Here is a 17,550-nt window from a genome sequence, read left to right as displayed (position 1 = left end):
AACATGTGTTATTTTATTAGTTCGTATATTTAAAAATATTCAATCACAAACCACAGGCTATCGAGTAAGCAATCAAGTAAGCAGTTGTAAAAAAATGTTAAAAGAAAATTATTAAAAAAATATTTTCCTAAAAGTTAATATATATTCCTTTATCTTTTATGTTTACTGGTTAAAATTTCACTCTATAATATAATATTATATATGTTAAATATGATGAGTGATTCTATTTTGTAAATCTAAAATCCTAACCAAAATTGTGGGTTAAGAAAAAAAAAAGATAAAGAGAGAAGTTTCATTTGGATAGATGTTGATGATAGTTATCAAACTTTTTACTATGTGTTTGTTGAAACATATAATTTGGTAAATAGTGTACTACTTACACCTCTCATCTCCTTCCCAGCTATCCTTCTGTTTAGGACCCTCTGGCCCATTCTTTGGACCCCAATTCATGCAATAATTTAACCATGGTGGCTCTCTAATTTCAGACCCCAAATATTCAGCACCAACTATTTGAAACCCATTTGCCATATCCATCACTGCATCACTTTTAGCAGCATCATTCCTCACCCCTAACCCTCTCATCCCTTGCATAACCAGCCCAGTTTTTGGGAACAATGCATGCCCATGCAAGGAAGAATAAGACACAACCCTATTCCCATTTTGGAACTCCAACTCACATGCATCCACCCATTCACCCCTACTATGCTGTGACAAATATACCTTCCACAGTTCTCCATTGAAGTTGCTTACCCTTAATGTCACATGCTCCCAATCCCCAACGTGTTCCCCTTTTCCCCTTAGAGTAATGTTGGTGCATGCCACCTTTGCCCTTGCACCCCCATTAAATGGGTAGAAAACCCACATCACAATGTCACTGAAACTCCCACCCAGCATTGGTTTCACATGAACATAAGCTTCTGCACTTTCCAAATCTCCTTTCTTTACCTTAACTCTCTTGGCTTCATCCAATGGAAGGTCCAACCAATAGGTAACTCCATCATCAAAAGAACCACCTTGGGGAAGGTTTGAGCCATTTGCTCTTATTGCATTCTCCCTTATCACACCCTTTCTTTTCTCCATCAGCACTGCCCCATTGCTGAAAAACCAGTCCACAGAAGAAGGGAGGTACTCTTCCATGGGGTGCAAGTACATGTACGGAGAATAGGCCTTGATCATTGCCTCAACTTGAGATAAATTGGGCATGTAGGAAAAACTTGCCTTTGTGTTTTTCAAACAAACTATAGGTAAAGGTTTAGGGTTTGTCCCTCCTCCACTTTGAGCTAGGAAGGTTCCTACACTTACACCTTGAGCTCCAATGCCTCTCTTCATTGGTCTAACATCAAACACACCAAACCTCTTGCTTTCTGTTCTCCAAAGCTTCATTGAATTGTATCTTGTGCATTCATCGGTGAGGTCTGATCTGACACACCTGATTCTGTCAAGAGAAGGCTTTTCTGGTGAGGTGGTGACAACATAGCCCACAGGTTTGTACTCATCTGGGGCTATCGGTAGCCAAATGTAACCTTCTTCATCTTGCTTTGTTTTCAAGGACCTAGTGGTCCACACCAGGTTGTAATCAACTGGTTTGGCTAAAGCTCCATTAGAGAGTGAAGAGTTATCTTTGCCCACAAGAACCCAACCATGAAGAGGCATGTTGTTAGGTTGGCAGTAACATCCTAGCATGAAGAATCCTTCAGATAAACCTGTTGGTTCAAAAAATGTCACCCCAAGATTGTTTGCTCCACCTTCAAAGATAGTCCAAACTTTGTTGAATGTTGTGATTTGTGACACTAGCAACCCACCACCAAGGTCAATGATGCCTGTTGCAAATCCACCACCTACAAAATCCATGACAAGCCAGAAAAAACCATCACGGAAAATTACCATAACCAAATGAATCAGAAATTTTGGCCACCTTGTTTCTTATCTTATTATGCAGAACAGAAATGAAGATATGCATATTGAATATATAATGCTGCTACCTGGTGGCCAAACTGGTATTTCAGCAGGAAGTTTAAATGTGCTTCCAATAGGCAAATTTTTCTTTTTCTTGTGAGAACCTACCATTGCTGTGTTTTCAGAAGTTGAATATTACGATGTCACTTTTGTTGCCCAATGAGGTTATTCATTGAACATTAACAAAAGATGAGCATTTTGCATGAAGAACGTGAAACATAGCAACAAAAATATAATTTAAATGGGTTTTAGTAGCAATTAATTAATGAAAAAATCCTTCAAATATTCCTCTTGGCGTGAACAAACTAACCAAGATATTGTGATCCATGCAAGATAGAGGTTATACTTTTGTGTATAGGTTATCCAGCACCTTTGCTTTTTCTTCAAGAGATACTTTATTTTCATGAGAATGAGGGAATCTTCTTTTCTTTTGGAAAAGGTATTTCATCACCAACCAAGATTCTAGATGGAGTTTTTATGAGAAACAGCCAGAAAAAAAATAAACTATATAAAACCAAAATATGCATTTTATCTTAATATCGGATAAGTTTCTTTATCATATAAACGGGTTTTGTAGGGTTTCCCTATCTTAACTATTCATTGTCCTTTTGTAATATTTTAGTTTCTTATGCTAATCAAACATTGTGTTGTCCTTTTATTTTGTATGTGATTAGTATTTATCGTCTTTTTTTATATTATTTAATTAAAAAATATGTAATTTTCCTCTTATGTTAGTTTTTACTAGGATGTTAATTCTAATTTAACAAAACAAAATGACCAACATTATGTTTTATATAAAACATTTTATCTTTATTTCGACGAATTCTCTTGGTTACATATATACTAATATTACAACACATATAACATAATTCAATAAAACAAAACACAAATTAATTAAATATAAAACTAATATTCATTTTATATTTATAATAATCATTCTAATACAGTTCATTAAAGAGAGAAGAAGAGACTTTTTTTACGTAACAAAAATAGTTGACTTTATGCAAAAATCTAGTTAAATCAGGAGTTAAGTTGCAAAAATATAACACAGAGATTAAGGTCTAGATTTCTATTTTATTTTTACTACATAAAAATTCTCCATTTAAACAAAAGTATCAGTAAATCAACCCCATACATAGACTCAAACACTTTTCAAATATTTTACTCAAAATTAATTTATAGAAAATAACTCAAACACATTCAAAATAATCACTGAGAATCCAAAATTTATTTAAGTAGCACTCTTTACTCATCAATCAATCATAATCATTCAAACTTAATTAAGCTGTAATTGTCTTCTAATGATTTTGCTAACTTTGTCTTCTCTACTTTTGTTTATGGTCTCTTGAAGTCTCTCTCAAAGCTTGGACTCTTTCTTTCTGCTCTTGATCTAGTATTTTCTCTTGCAGTGATTCCTCCTTAAATTGGTTCTTTAAAATGTTATATATGATTTTCAATTCATATGAGAAAATTTACAAAATTAAATGTGTAAGATAAAATGTGTAAAAATAGAAAAGTGTAGTGGAAAAGTATTCATTTAAGTCTTTTTATTATAAATTTAGTGGTGACATGTCAAATAAACTGAATAAAATTAATTAAATTAAAACAATATTTTTAATTAAACTAACTAAATTAATTTTAAGTGTGTAATTAAATTATATAAATATATTTATTATATTATATAAAACAATAATTGCATATGTATACTAGTTAATTTTGTCACTTATTTTTAATTATAACATATTATGAACAATTCTTCTAATAGTGTTATTACTTGTTCTATTTATTAATTTACTTTCAACATTTTACTTTTTTTAAATACATTGATCTACACTATGATATTTTAAAATATATTAAAATCGTTTTAGTATACAAATATCAATGTACTTTGTAAAAAGTCATCAGAAAATTTTTATGAACTGGTTTGAAGCAATTGGTTGATGTTAGCTATTCATTTTCTTAATATATTTTTTCAGTAAACAGTTGGTACTATTCAATTCCATTGTGCAGACAATAATTATCATTCCTGTAACCAAATTGAAGTTTACAACAACCAATGTCTCCAAATTCTACAATCTTCACCTTTCATCTCCATTCCAATTATCCTTCACCTTTGGCCCTGTTGGTCCTTCCTCTCCCAGCACTTCACTAGGCAACTTCTTCACAATATTTTCCAAAGTAGATTTTAGCCTCCCTGGTAACATCTTCTCAAGCTTCTTCACCTCTTCATCTATGTCATAATCAATTTTAGGACCCCATTCTCTGTAATAGTTCAGCCATGGAGGCTCCACAACCTCAGAACCCAAATACTCAGCAGAAACCAACTGAAATGCCCCCAAATCCAAAACACTATCACCTTTAGCAGTATCATTCCTTATGCCTACGTTATTTTGCCCTAACAGGTGAAGGCCAGCATGAGGGTATGATGCATGGCCATGCAGGGAAGAATAATACATTGGTTTGTTCCCACTTTGGTACTCAATCTCGGAGGAATCAAGCCACATACCCTTACTGTGTTGGGAGAAATAGACCTGCTTTAGTTCACCATTGAAGTTGCTTAGCCTCAGTGTCACATGCTCCCAATCACCAACATGCTCACCTATCTTCCCCAGATTAAGAGTAACAAACTCAACTTTGGCTCTTGCAGGTCCATTGAATGGATAGAATGTCCATATTGCAACATCAGTGAAGGTTCCTCCAAACATTGGTTTCACATGCACATAACTTACGGCACTTTTCAAATCCCCTCTCTTCACCTTCTCTTGTGCTGCTGCAGCAGAGGGCAGGCCTATATAATAGGCACCATCATTGTGAGGATCCTGAGGTAGGTTAGACCCATTTGGTGTTATCATTTCAGGATTCTCTTGCCCTTTCTTATACAACACTGCCCCATTGGTGAAAAACCATTCCACAGAAGATGGAAAGTAGTCTTCATCAGGATGCAAGTACATGACTGGAGAGTAAACTTGGAGTATTGCCTTGATTTGTTCCGAGTCAGGCATGTATTTTGGGATTGGATTGTTGTTTTTCAAACAAGCAATAGATGGAGGGTTAGGAGTCCCAGTTTGGGCTGCAAATGTGCCTACTCTAACACCAGGAGCTTGAATTCCCCTATTGCTTGGCCTAACATCAAACACATTGAAGGTGTCCAATGCCCAAATCAAGTTATTTGTCTCACATTGATCTGTGAAGTCTGACCTGACACACATGACTCTGTCAAGGGAAGGCTGATCTGTTGTGTTGGTGACAAGATGGCCTACAGCTTTATAGCCATCAGGTGCAATTGGAAGCCAAACATAGATGGGACCATCTTGGTCAATTTTCAGAGATCCACTGTTCCACACAAGTTTGTAATTAACTGGTTTCTTTAAGGTGGGGTTGTTGGTGTTTGCAGACACATCTTTTGCCACAAGATTCCATCCAAAGAGAGGCTTGTTGTTAGGTTGGGAGTAGCTTCCCAACATGTGGAAACCTTGAGGTATTCCTGTTGGTTCATACACTGAAAACCCTTTACCATCAGCTCCACCCTCGTAGACCCCCCAAACTTTGGTTAATGTTGATGCTGATGTCGATGTTTCATGCACTTGCAACCCACCCAGATCAATTATTCCACTAGCAAAATTACCACCTGAATGTAGCAAGTCACCACCAAATAATCAGCATGCGTTTAACTAGATTATTCTGTTTGATAAACTTTTGATCAACTTGAAACAAGTGTTTCTGCATAAACCATTCTTGATATAATCACACTTGCTTAAGAAGTAGATAATTTCTTTAAACGAAAGGTAGAGAACTGTTCATTTTAAAAATAAGCAAATCCAAAAAACACACAAGAAAAGTTGAAATCTGCTTATTTTAATGAAACAAATTCTAAAAGACAAGACATGCAAGCTCACCCTTTATCATAATAATAAGAGAACTTGAGCATTTTCTGATTATGTTTACCTGGAGGCCAAGCATTTTTAACAGGAACAGGAAGATTGAATGTGGTATCAATGGCAAGAGCTTGCCTTTTGTTAATGGATTTCTCTGCACAGTAACATGAAGTAAGACAATCACCCATTGTTGAGTTTGCAAAGACTGCTAATATATGCAAAAACATGACTCCTCTACAATAATAGAGGTTTTTGCAAGAATTATAGTTTATTCCTTTTAGGATAATTTTGAAATTTGAAGGTATTATTAAGAAATGGACTTTTAAAGGCAGATTATAACTTCATGTATTATATAATATTAAAAAGTAAATTTTAAGTGTAATTTAATTTTACATTAATAATTTATAAGAATTATAATGATAATAATATAAACTTATTTTATGTCTGATCTATGTTGGTCTTGAAGTATAAATTTATCTGGGATCTTCAACATCATGAAACGCACTAGACAATTTACTTTAGCATGTGTTGGGAATTCTTCATAATTGATTGTTTGGAATATCTGTGATGTTAGTAGAATTATTATTATTGTATCAGCTTCACTTTTTATGGACAGAGGGGAGGAACTGGTGAAAAACAGAGTACTCTGTTATGTATTATTGACTGCTTATTTATGTTCCTTATATCAACAACCCAAATAATAAAATAAAGATATTTTATTTTAATTTAAACTTTTCATGTTCTTAGTTTAGTTTTTGTGACACTAATTTGCTACAATTTGCATGTTTGTATTTAAATAAAACTGAGCAGAACATTTTAGGTATCATCTATTGTGAAACTCTTCAGAAATGAAATAATTAATGTTAATAAAATAAAAATACATTGAATAGAAAACACTAAATGAAGTATAAAACTATTTTTCGTATAAGAATTATTATTACTACTATTAAAAATTTATAAAACAAATATATTAAAATAATTATAAATCACAAAAAAAATTATCTTGAGATTTTTTAACTATACAAGACAGAAGAACAATTCAATTGTATGTATGAAGTAGTATAAATTATATTGATTTTTTTTTAAATGGCTTATTTATAATGTTTACTTTAAAGATTCACTAAAAAGTATTTTAAACTAACAATTACAACATTTACAACAGTTATACGATAAAAAGTATTTATATATATATATATATATATATATATTCCGCACTACAATAACAATTATTATTATTATTTTAATTACTTACATCTCATATTTTAGTCACATCTTTAATTGTTTTTAATCACATTCTTAAATATTATTTTTTATCATTATTATCTCTTGTTCATTAATTATTTTAAGTATGATTTTAAAAAATGTCTTACAATCATACATAAAGTTAATACTACCATAACGAAGTTAATCAACTTTTGTAATTAGTATAAATCACTTATAAGTGTCTTGTATTTAGGGACAAATAGAGTAAAACGCGTGCATTTAAAATCTATTTTCGATTAAATTGTCCCACTAATTAATGCTCTTTGGGTCTCTAAATATAAGACATTGATAGTTAACTTACACTAAATAAGAAAACTTAACTAATTTAGCTAGTAAAGTTAAATTTACCTGGAATTGTATTTTGTTAAAATTCCTCTTATATATTTATCATGTGAAGAAACAATAACAGTAAAAAAATTAAATTAAATTCTTCAGTTCTTTAATACAGAAAAGATACTTCGTACCATTTATTAATAATTAAATAAAATAATTATAGATATTTTCATTAAACAAAACTAATGCAAATTATAATTAGAAAATTGTCAGACAATAAAATTTCAAAACAACATCTTATAATTGGAAATAAAAGAGGTGTGATTTATTGTGTAAATAAATAAATTATATTAAAATTACTTTATTTTTGGCCAAAACAAAGTGCTCCGACTTTTTCAATTTATATTATAAAACATTTGCATACTTGCTTTTCTTCTTAACTGTCTATCTTATCGATTTACTATTTTAGTTTTGAATAATACTTCACTTTTTTTGTATTTAAATAAAATTTGTCAAAAAACAAAAGTAGCATTGCATCAAAATGAATATTGTTTGCTAAATATAAAATATAATTTATAAATTTTCCTAATTTATTGTTTTAGAAAAACAACTAAAATACTCTCTTTTTGTTTATTATACCATAATTAGAACTTCCTTTTTCGTAGAAGCTTGGTTCCTCAAAGTTTTATTCTCAAGACTCTATAGATTGAAGAGAAAATATCATGAGAAGAGATTGATGTAAAAACTAAATTAATTTTTTTTCTCAAATAAATAAATATATTTTATTTTTTATTTTCTTCTCACACGCTTTCTTATATTTTTCTTAATCAATAACCATCTTTTTGCACAACTTATTTTTAGCAAAACGGTGTGACTTGAAATAGTTTTATTTAACATTAAAAACAAAAATATTATTGTTTTTATAAAGATTAAATAAGTGAAATATAAATAATATTTTCCATGACAGAATTTAAAAAAAAAATGTGTGGCTTCCTCGTGTCACAGTCCCCAATTTATTCCTTTTTGGTGGAATTCTTCATAAACTAAAACCAAAATGTTAATGGAAGCATATGTCAAAGACGAAAGGACAAAGAAAGGCTTTAAAAAAAAGGTTTGGCCATCCACACCTAACTAACACCAACAAAACTTTACTTTAATTAATCTCTAATCAAATAAAAATAATATATTAATTAAAAATGAGATTATTTCAGTAAAATTAATATATTTAATCAATAATAGAGAAAATAGGGTATACGAAAATTAATTTGTTTTAACACATATTGTTTGTCTTAACAATGTTAGTGTGAATCAGAAGCAGTTAAAAACTTAAAATAAAAATATAAAGAAAATGTAATGTTTATAGATGAGTTTTAAAACATAGTTTTGATTTGTGAGTGTTGTTATATATACTGTTTTTCCCTGTCCTCTTTCTTATGCAGAGAAAGATCTGAACTAAAGGAGAGAGAAAAGAAGAAAAGCAAATCGAAATGAGCAAGTAAAACAAAAAAAAGAAAAGAAGATAAAGCAACAATGGCAGAGAAGAGAAGAAAAGAAAAGAAAGTACCTTTAGAATGATGGTTCTTCCATGGCACATGAAGCTTCTTCCATGGTGGAATTGCAGACAACCCTATTGCCTGTGTTGCCAGCAGAAACACAGAAAAAAGAATCCTCACATTGCCAACCATTTGTGACACTTTTCAACCGTTGTTAGTCTCAGATCTCTGAGACTCTTTGCCAAAGCAAAATAGTGAAAAAAACTCACCCCAACTGCAGCAGAAAAAGCACAGTATTTTTTGTTGTGGTTGGTGTTTGGCAATAATCAAATTAATATATGCTCTAAAGATATATATAATGGGGGTTTTGTTGGGTATGGGTTGGATTCACTATGGGTTTTGTCTTTTGGTTGATTGAAACTCTTGTGGCTATGTCTCTTCCTCTTAAAATAAAGTATTTGCAAAAAGTTTAGCATTAAGTTTTTTCCCTCTTTTTGTTCTCATGATTCCTCATGTGATTCTTTAAATCTATCCTGTTTTTCGAGATAGGAACTTTTTGGTTTTTCTCCACTTGGGTTCTTCCTTCCATAAATGATGCTGATAAATTTATAAATATTCTGTATAAGAGAAATGTCAAGTACAATAGTAAAGAGAAATGTCAAGTACAGTATTAAAGAAAAATATTATTTTGATATCATCACTTTGCACTGATTAACAACTCACTTTTTAGAGTATTTTAATTATTAAAAAAATTAATTTTTATATTTGTAAAGAAAAAAATATAATATGTTTTTGGAGTTTTTTAGTCATTAAATATATTTTATTTTTATCTAATATTCTTAAAAATTATTAAATGCTGCATAAAAGCAAAATAAGTTCATGTAAAGGGTGAAAAAAGGTCTGTAAGCGGATATACAGGAACTATAATAAATAAGAATTAATATTCTACATAGGAAGATTGTGAATGAAAAGGATAATTGAGGTGGAATGATATTACCCTTTTAGCCAAAAAAAAACATTTGGAACTTTCTTTTATATGTAGAATAAAAATACAATAAATGTTCATAGTTATAATAAAATGCTAGTTGAATTTTTTTTTTCAGCTCAAATTTATAGGCGCATGTGTAAATTAATTAAAGTTAATGAGATCTTAAAATTTCAAATAATAAATAAATAGATTTTATTTTTCAAATGTTTAATTACATGAAACAATTTTAATTTCAACATTTAACGTGAAAAAATCTTGGATGTTTTAGTAAGAGATGCCAATCTAATATTGGTGTTGAAAATGGATATTAAAAAATGTTAGTGATAAGAAAGTTCGATGTCCTTTTAACGATGGATATCACAATAGACCAATGTCTAATTAGCATCACATCACTTCTAACAAAAAATGGATAGTTTTGTTAATGCATTAACAGACATTCATTAAGGTTAAACTATATCATAGTTGATGTCTATTAATGTACTAACATACGTTAAATGCTACATTTTTTTAAAATATATTTTTTATATTTACAATTTATCCAAACTTGAAAAATAAAATGCTCCAAAACAATTTAGAAAATTCCCAGAACATATTATATTTTAAAATTAAAACTATTAAAATACAAAATATAATTACTAACACTAAAATTATTAAAACAAAACTAAAACTAAAATGATTAGAAACTTGTCCTAGACAATTTTCAAGCAAATACAATTTCTATTGTGGGTCCTAACTCAATCGTTCCAATAGATATGTTGTCTACTTTTATGTTATATCTTCTTCATTGTGTCATCCATTATAGGTAATGGATTCTTGAAGTGTTACAAAAATAACACAACTTCATTGTGTATACATACTTTGATGTCATTTAATATGTGAAAGATTTGGTTATTTCAGATTTGTGTTATTTCATTGTGTATACATACTTTTTAAAATTAAAATACTTTAGTATTTTATTTCAAGTTCTCACGTAAAATGACATGACATAATGAACGTTACGTTAGCCACGTTACGAGAATGTGAGGTTGAGAGGTAACGTAGATTTGGTTATTTCAAGGCTATGCGAAATTTCGCAGCACAATCATCCAATTACTCGCAGTTTTGTTGCGGAAGCTCATGAACATGTATTCGTCGAAAACTGCGTAATTAACCTAACCAACGAGAAATCCACGAAAACGGAACACAAAATAAGGTTGCTTCTTGTGATGTATACTTGTTTTTCAGAATTCTTGAATTTATTTTATAACCACTCAATTACACATTATGTTTAGCAGTCTTAATTAAAATTTGTCAAAATGTCAGAATATTGTTGATATTTTATCAAAGTTTGTGTCCAATATTAATGTGATAAACCACTTTTCAAGAAATATTTATTAGTCTTTATTGCTACTTGTCTTTGCGTCTGCCAGACTTAACAAGATAGCAAACCATTTATCTATTAATTTATAAGTCAACTTGAGTAATTCAAAGGATAAATCCTTAATGTTATGTTTGTTTTTGGAAGAAATTAGGAAGGGTAGATTTGAAGAGTAGATTTGAAGAGAATGAGAATGAAAATTTGAATGTTTAGATTAAGAGAAAGATATTAATTTTTGAAGAAAAATAAAGAAAAAATTTATGAAAATTAATAAATGATAGGATAGATGTGATGGATTAAAAACAATAATTTAATTAATAAAAAATAAGATTACTTATAAAATTAATTTAACTTAAATTGCAAATAGTGTAAATTATATTATAATAAAATGCGAGTGATTATTTAAATAGAAAAAAATATTGATACAAATATCTTAAATTAAAATATGATTTTAGAAATTAAGATGAAATAAAAATTTGGGGATTATTTTAAATAAAATTAAGAAATAATTTGATATTATGGAATTATTTTAAATTGATATGTATGCCATGCACAATGAAAAAGTAAAAAAAGAAAAAGAAAAAAGACACCGCACAGTGCAAAAGTGAAAAAGTGAAAAAATGAAAAAGCATAAAGACAATATCCTCACTTAAGATAATATTACTCTCACACACTCAAATCCATTCTTGCAAATCCTCCGAGATCAATGGTTACAAATACAACACTCACATGTATTTCCATCCTCTGCTATAGTAAATAATTGGAAACAAACACAGACTAAAATTATCTTATTTTAAAACTAACGTAAAAGTACTCATAATTTAATTAATTTTATTTTACTAATTTTCTATATTTTTTAGTCTATTTTTTATTATCTTTGACCCTTTTATATATTATTACTTATAATTACATATAATGAAAATTGTAAAACAAAATCAATGTGATAGTAATTTAAATTGAAAATAAAAAATAAATGTATGAAAATAAATCAAACTAATTCAATCAATACTTATTAAATGAATTAATTAAATAAAATTACTTTTACATATAAAAATAAATATATACAAGTTTTAAGACGCTAAATTGTTTGAAATAACTTAACTATTTTTTAGTATAAAAATATAATGATGTAATAAGTTATATTTCTTAAAACATATATCATGTTTGTATAAAAGGTTTTTAAGATAAAAAAGATGAAGAATATAATTTGTAAAGCTTTTCAACATAAAGAAAATGAAGAATATAATTTGATTGTGACTTGATCCATTACATAACAATGGATGTCACCTATAATATAATTTTCTAAGTTTACCATTTTTGTTCTTGCCTCCCTCTTAAACTTTATAATTCTTTCTCCCTCTTAAGGACCATAAAAAAGCCTTAGGCTCTCTCTTTAACTTTTGAAGACACCACAACAATAGTGTCAATAGAAAGGCTTAGTCCTTATATCTAACATATTGATTATTTCATGATTCTACTCCTAAACTTTCTTCAATGCATAACATGTTCTAGAAGAGTAGAGAGGAAAAGTTCATTTGAGGCTATTTGGAAGTAACTTACACATAAGGAAAACCTATATAAACATATTAGAACTACACAGATGATTTCTTTATTTGGTCAAATTGACTTAAGAAAATGTTTACCACTAGTGTAAAAAGGGACTTCCACGATGCTAAATAATGATACTTGAATAATAAATGTTGTAAAATGAAACATGATAACGTTTTCGTAATATTGGTAAAGTTTTTAACAACAGTTCCTAAACAACCATCGTTAAAAGTGGCATAGTAGAGAAACAACACAACCATCATTAGAAGTGGTACATTGGAAAAACAACAATGATTCCCTATTGTCTCTATCGTTAAAAAGCATGTGTAAGCTTTTCATATTCATCTTTTCTTTTTGCGACTACATGTGTTATTTTTCTCTCTTATTTTCACCTTTTTCTCTCTCATTTGCAGCATTGTCCACCTCCCTTGGTGTCCACATTGTTGTCCCCACTCAGTCCAATGTCATCGCTCGTGTGGTCGTCGCTCATGCCACTTGTTGTTCCACTATTTTGATTTGTGTGCTTCATTGCTACGCATTCGAGTCATGCCACCATGGCTAATTTTTTTACTTGTGTTGTCATTCGTTTATGTGTCCTGCTACTACCACCATTAGTTTGCGCCTCGTACCATGCAAACGAGAACCTCCATACCCTATAAAGCTTTGTCGCATCACGTAGCTCGCGAGTCTCCGTCGCACCACACCACATAAACTCTAATACCCTCGAAGCTCCTCCATATCACAACACACGCTACTTAGAGCTCTTCCTCTTCGCACCGCTATTTTCCCTCCACTAGTGGTCGTTTGCAATGTCGAACCTCTACGAGCGGTAACGTAAAATACGATGCATTCTTTGTGAATAGTCCATGAGAAACTGGCGCAACCTCCTTAAGAAAACCTTATTTTTTTAGTAACAATTTTTTTTTCAATAACAATTTGTTTCATTAATTACAGGCTACTATGGAGGAGTGGATGACTATACCAAATATTGGTTATGCTATTGGTAATCGATATAATGTCATCTTGGTCTGTTTGTTATTAGTTCAAAATATTATCATCTTCCTACTACGTTCTACATCACCTTCTGATATAAGACAATATCGACTAATTAATATAGGATATATTCATCGTTCTCATTTTATGCAGGTAAAGTGGTTAGTGTTTTTACAAAGCATTTTCATTTACCAATATTATCTTTACATGTTCACCTGCAAGAAAGTTGTCCTATAACTATGGTAGATACCATATTGTCTAACAAATTGTTACCCCGAGGCTCAGGCATGGTCATCCTTTAATGTTAGAAGGATGCAAATATTTGTAGAGTTGATGGTTGTCAATATTAGTTATGTAGACCTACAATACGAGTGATATTTGGATTAGGTATCTATATTTTATAAATGAAATTAGATTTCTATCATGCATCAATTTTAAAGATTAATACAAAGTTCAAAACAACATCAAGTATAATGAACACACTACTAATGCATGAAAACAGTCAGCCTCATAGAATATTATCTCCTTTGTTGTGGAGAGCACGTCCTTCATACGCCTTCCAAGCTATCAGTAATGCCTCGCGAGTCTGGTCCCATGCTACAATGCCCTCACTTACATCACGATAATCAATCATTTTTTGTAATATGGTTGTAATGCATCCAATTATGCCCTATAGTGATGATGAAAACAAATTAAATATTATTGTTTCAATATATAAATACATAAACATTGTTTAGTTAGATACTGATAAACTATATGATGGCTCTGATCTTCTAGACACTGGAATATCATTTGGAAGATCTCGGCTAAGTCAAGGTACGAGATTGGGTCAGTCCTCCTTAACACCACGAATAACATAAGTATGAGATACCCTCCTGAACCCTTTTAGGTATCCCTTAAGACAGGTAGACGGAGAGGATGCTATAATCAAATTGATCAACACATGGTTAGTGAATTGTAACCATTGAGCATCAATGATTGGCAAGTCAGCCTTTGGAACATCATGTGGAGGCTACTGGATAGGTTTCTCAAACCCATATTGCCTTAACACATGCTTAGGCATCTGACAATAAATAAAGAGATTGACTAAAGCTAGGGAACAAAGAGATTGACTAAAGCAAGTGATTAATTCAATGTGATTCATTTGGGTCCAAATGACCCCATCATATGTTAATGAATTTAATTATACCTTGACCTCATGTATGCTGCAAATTTGCCCCTCTGTCACAAAATATGTCGTTTGAGGACTAGCCTCATCATACCTATTTAGCAATTTTTTCTTTGCCATCGTTACGAAGTGATCATATATCCAACTCTACAAAAAAAGTGTAAATGTATTTCAATATGGAAACAATAAAGGAAATAAAAGTGAATGTAAAATGTGTACTTGTAAAAAAATCGGATATTCAACTAATTTCTTTTTTTGTGCAAAGCTAACATCTCCAAGTTACTCGTACGTGTGTGCAAGTGCAACAACTCATCATGCATGTTTGTCACATGACTGTAGATCTCTAAACAACATCAAGAAGGACACATTAATGTATATGACGCTCTTATGTGCAAAAATTGTGCACCCAACAAGTTGTAACAAATAGGCTTGTGTGGAATACTCTCATTGATGCTTATCACAACACTCATTGTATTGGTCTCTCAACCAACTTAGTCTTACATGGGGACCCCAACATTACCTAAGCTCGTATTTGGACCTCATGTGATCCATGACCAATAAGTCCATAAGGATTTCTATAACAACTTTGCTCATTGAGCGAGGAGTGAACACTGGAAGCATTTAGACGTTGGATGTGCACTATCAAACATCATTAGACATCAGTTTTGATAGTAACTGACGTCCAACTTGGTTTTTCTTTTTAAAGAAATTTATTTTTACAATAAAACCACATCTGAAATATAGAAAATGAACCCAACACATCACAAAATTATATATTCTATGTGTTTCAAGTGATTATACTACTAAACAATCTAAAAAGCAATTCAAAAATTAAATTATCAAAAGTAAGCTACTTAATGTATTCAACAACAATAAAATTGTTCCTAAAGGCATGGCCATGGGCCCTAAGTCCATGGGTCCTAAGTCCATCTCTGCAGAAGATAAGTTGTCCACTTTTGTTGTATCTTCTTAATTGTGTCCTCTAATATAGGTGATGTATTCTAAAGCGCTGCAAAATTAAGTCAAATTCATTATGAAACATAAAAAGAGAAACACTTGCGCTTGTAACATGGATTTCAAGTCATTTTTCATCCTCTTGTGTAGAGAACAAAACCATGAAATTTTGCATTGTCTTGGAATGATGACTATTAGTTGTCAATGATGATCATCAGTTGCCAGTGAGACCTATCATGAATTAGAAATAGTTAACGGACTAATTAAGTAAACTTTAATCAAATTTTACATTTTCTAACACATACCCATCAATGTATGGCGCAAGGTACATGTCTCTATTTGACTCAATCATCCATGTTTGCAAATAATTTTGTTTGGTCTCAAGTATGTTACTAGAAGGTTGAATGGTCTGAGGTTCAACAAATCCATACATCGAAGACCAACCGTGGTCCATGTACATATAACAAGAAAGTTAAGTTGTTAGAAACTAACAATGTAAATATAATTAGTATGGAAGACAATGAAATATCTTACATGAACCATAGTTAAAGGATTGAAATATTCAACATATTGTCTCCCTCAATGATCTCGAGTGCATCATTTAGATTGATATATACTAGTACATAACACTAGAGACCAAATACTCTTAAATCCTAGTACAATTCTACCGGTCCTTTGGACAATTTGGGTAATTTTCTCATGAGCTTGGTTAGAGGCTTCTGCCAAATCATCATCTTCATGTATCACAGGTTAATGCATGGGCTGTTTCTCAAGACGTATGAACTGAAATAAAAAAAATTTCAAAGTAATCAATCAATATTTATAAATTTAACATATAAATACTAATAATAGAAATATAATACTTGTGGTGTGGCAATGTGTGCATGATCAATGCTTTAGGCCAGGCTAAAAATGTACCTACGGCCACAAAATGAATTTATGAATGCAACACACATGCTAACACACATGCAAAAAAGTCTAACATGATAAATTTGATAAGATTTTGGCAACATTTCGCATTAGTCTCCAAAATACACAAAATGAAAGTGGACATGGATGACCACAATCAAATATGCATCTGAAGAACAATACAAATAATCTGAACCGAAATTTTATCAAACTTATCCATAAACTCCACCGTACATGCTAGAGCAAATTATGAAAAATAATTTTTCCAAACTGTCCGATCGGACAATTCAAAATTTAATACAAACGATTAAAAGATTAATTGTTTGTATTAAATCTCAAACAGGAACTAAGTTTCACTCAATTATTTCATACAACAAATATATTCAAAATGTAATCAACAATATATTGCGAAAATTCAATCTAAAAACTTTACATAACATGATAATCATAATAATAGAAGAAACTTAATCAATCATGCATAAGAGACCAAAAGCACATTTCCAATAATCATATCTCTAATAACCAATCACATCTGAAAACTAAAATTCATATATCCAATAACTAATAACAAATAACAAAAGACCAATAACATATACAAAAACTAATAACCAATAACTAACCAAAAAACTAACCTTCTTCAAGGGTTGAAAATGGAGTGGAGGGAAATGGAGGAGTGGGAAAGCGTTTTGTAGTTTGTCGCAGAGGAGAAAACACAAGGAACATGCACAATAATGGTTAGAAAATTGTCGCCACATATGTCCTAGAACGTGCAC

General features: G+C 30.7%; 2 protein-coding genes across 2 annotated transcripts; both read right to left on the bottom strand.

The window, feature by feature from the left end:
• Positions 1-306: 306 nt before the first annotated feature.
• On the bottom strand, positions 307-2,171 carry LOC124847350 (hypothetical protein At1g04090-like). The gene is made up of 2 exons (XM_047324826.2): positions 1,983-2,171; positions 307-1,838 (listed from the first exon to the last, which is right to left on the bottom strand). Exons 1-2 carry the CDS (start codon positions 2,065-2,067, stop codon positions 373-375), a joined length of 1,551 nt encoding a protein of 516 aa, XP_047180782.2. The 5' UTR covers positions 2,068-2,171; the 3' UTR covers positions 307-372.
• A 1,782-nt stretch (positions 2,172-3,953) lies between these two features.
• On the bottom strand, positions 3,954-9,304 carry LOC124833957 (hypothetical protein At1g04090-like). The gene is made up of 3 exons (XM_088108344.1): positions 8,932-9,304; positions 5,902-5,985; positions 3,954-5,584 (listed from the first exon to the last, which is right to left on the bottom strand). Exons 1-3 carry the CDS (start codon positions 9,050-9,052, stop codon positions 4,035-4,037), a joined length of 1,755 nt encoding a protein of 584 aa, XP_087964470.1. The 5' UTR covers positions 9,053-9,304; the 3' UTR covers positions 3,954-4,034.
• Between the last annotated feature and the right edge of the window lie 8,246 nt (positions 9,305-17,550).

Source organism: Vigna umbellata, chromosome 3 (genome assembly GCF_029865625.1).
Source record: "Vigna umbellata cultivar VRB3 chromosome 3, Vumbellata_1.0, whole genome shotgun sequence".
NCBI classification, from domain to species: Eukaryota; Viridiplantae; Streptophyta; class Magnoliopsida; order Fabales; family Fabaceae; genus Vigna; species Vigna umbellata.
This window is presented reverse-complemented; position numbering and strand designations above follow the sequence as displayed.

Excerpts from the sequence above, each read along its gene's own strand:
- LOC124847350 (XM_047324826.2), bottom strand. The coding sequence starts at position 2,067 with ATGGTAGGTTCTCACAAGAAAAAGAAAAATTTGCCTATTGGAAGCACA. Across the intron at positions 1,839-1,982 it reads AATACCAGTTTGGCCACCAG|GTGGTGGATTTGCAACAGGC; the intron begins GTAGCAGCATTA and ends TGGATTTTGTAG.
- LOC124833957 (XM_088108344.1), bottom strand. The coding sequence starts at position 9,052 with ATGGTTGGCAATGTGAGGATTCTTTTTTCTGTGTTTCTGCTGGCAACA. Across the intron at positions 5,986-8,931 it reads GAAGAACCATCATTCTAAAG|AGAAATCCATTAACAAAAGG; the intron begins GTACTTTCTTTT and ends GTTACTGTGCAG. Across the intron at positions 5,585-5,901 it reads TAAAAATGCTTGGCCTCCAG|GTGGTAATTTTGCTAGTGGA; the intron begins GTAAACATAATC and ends TGCTACATTCAG.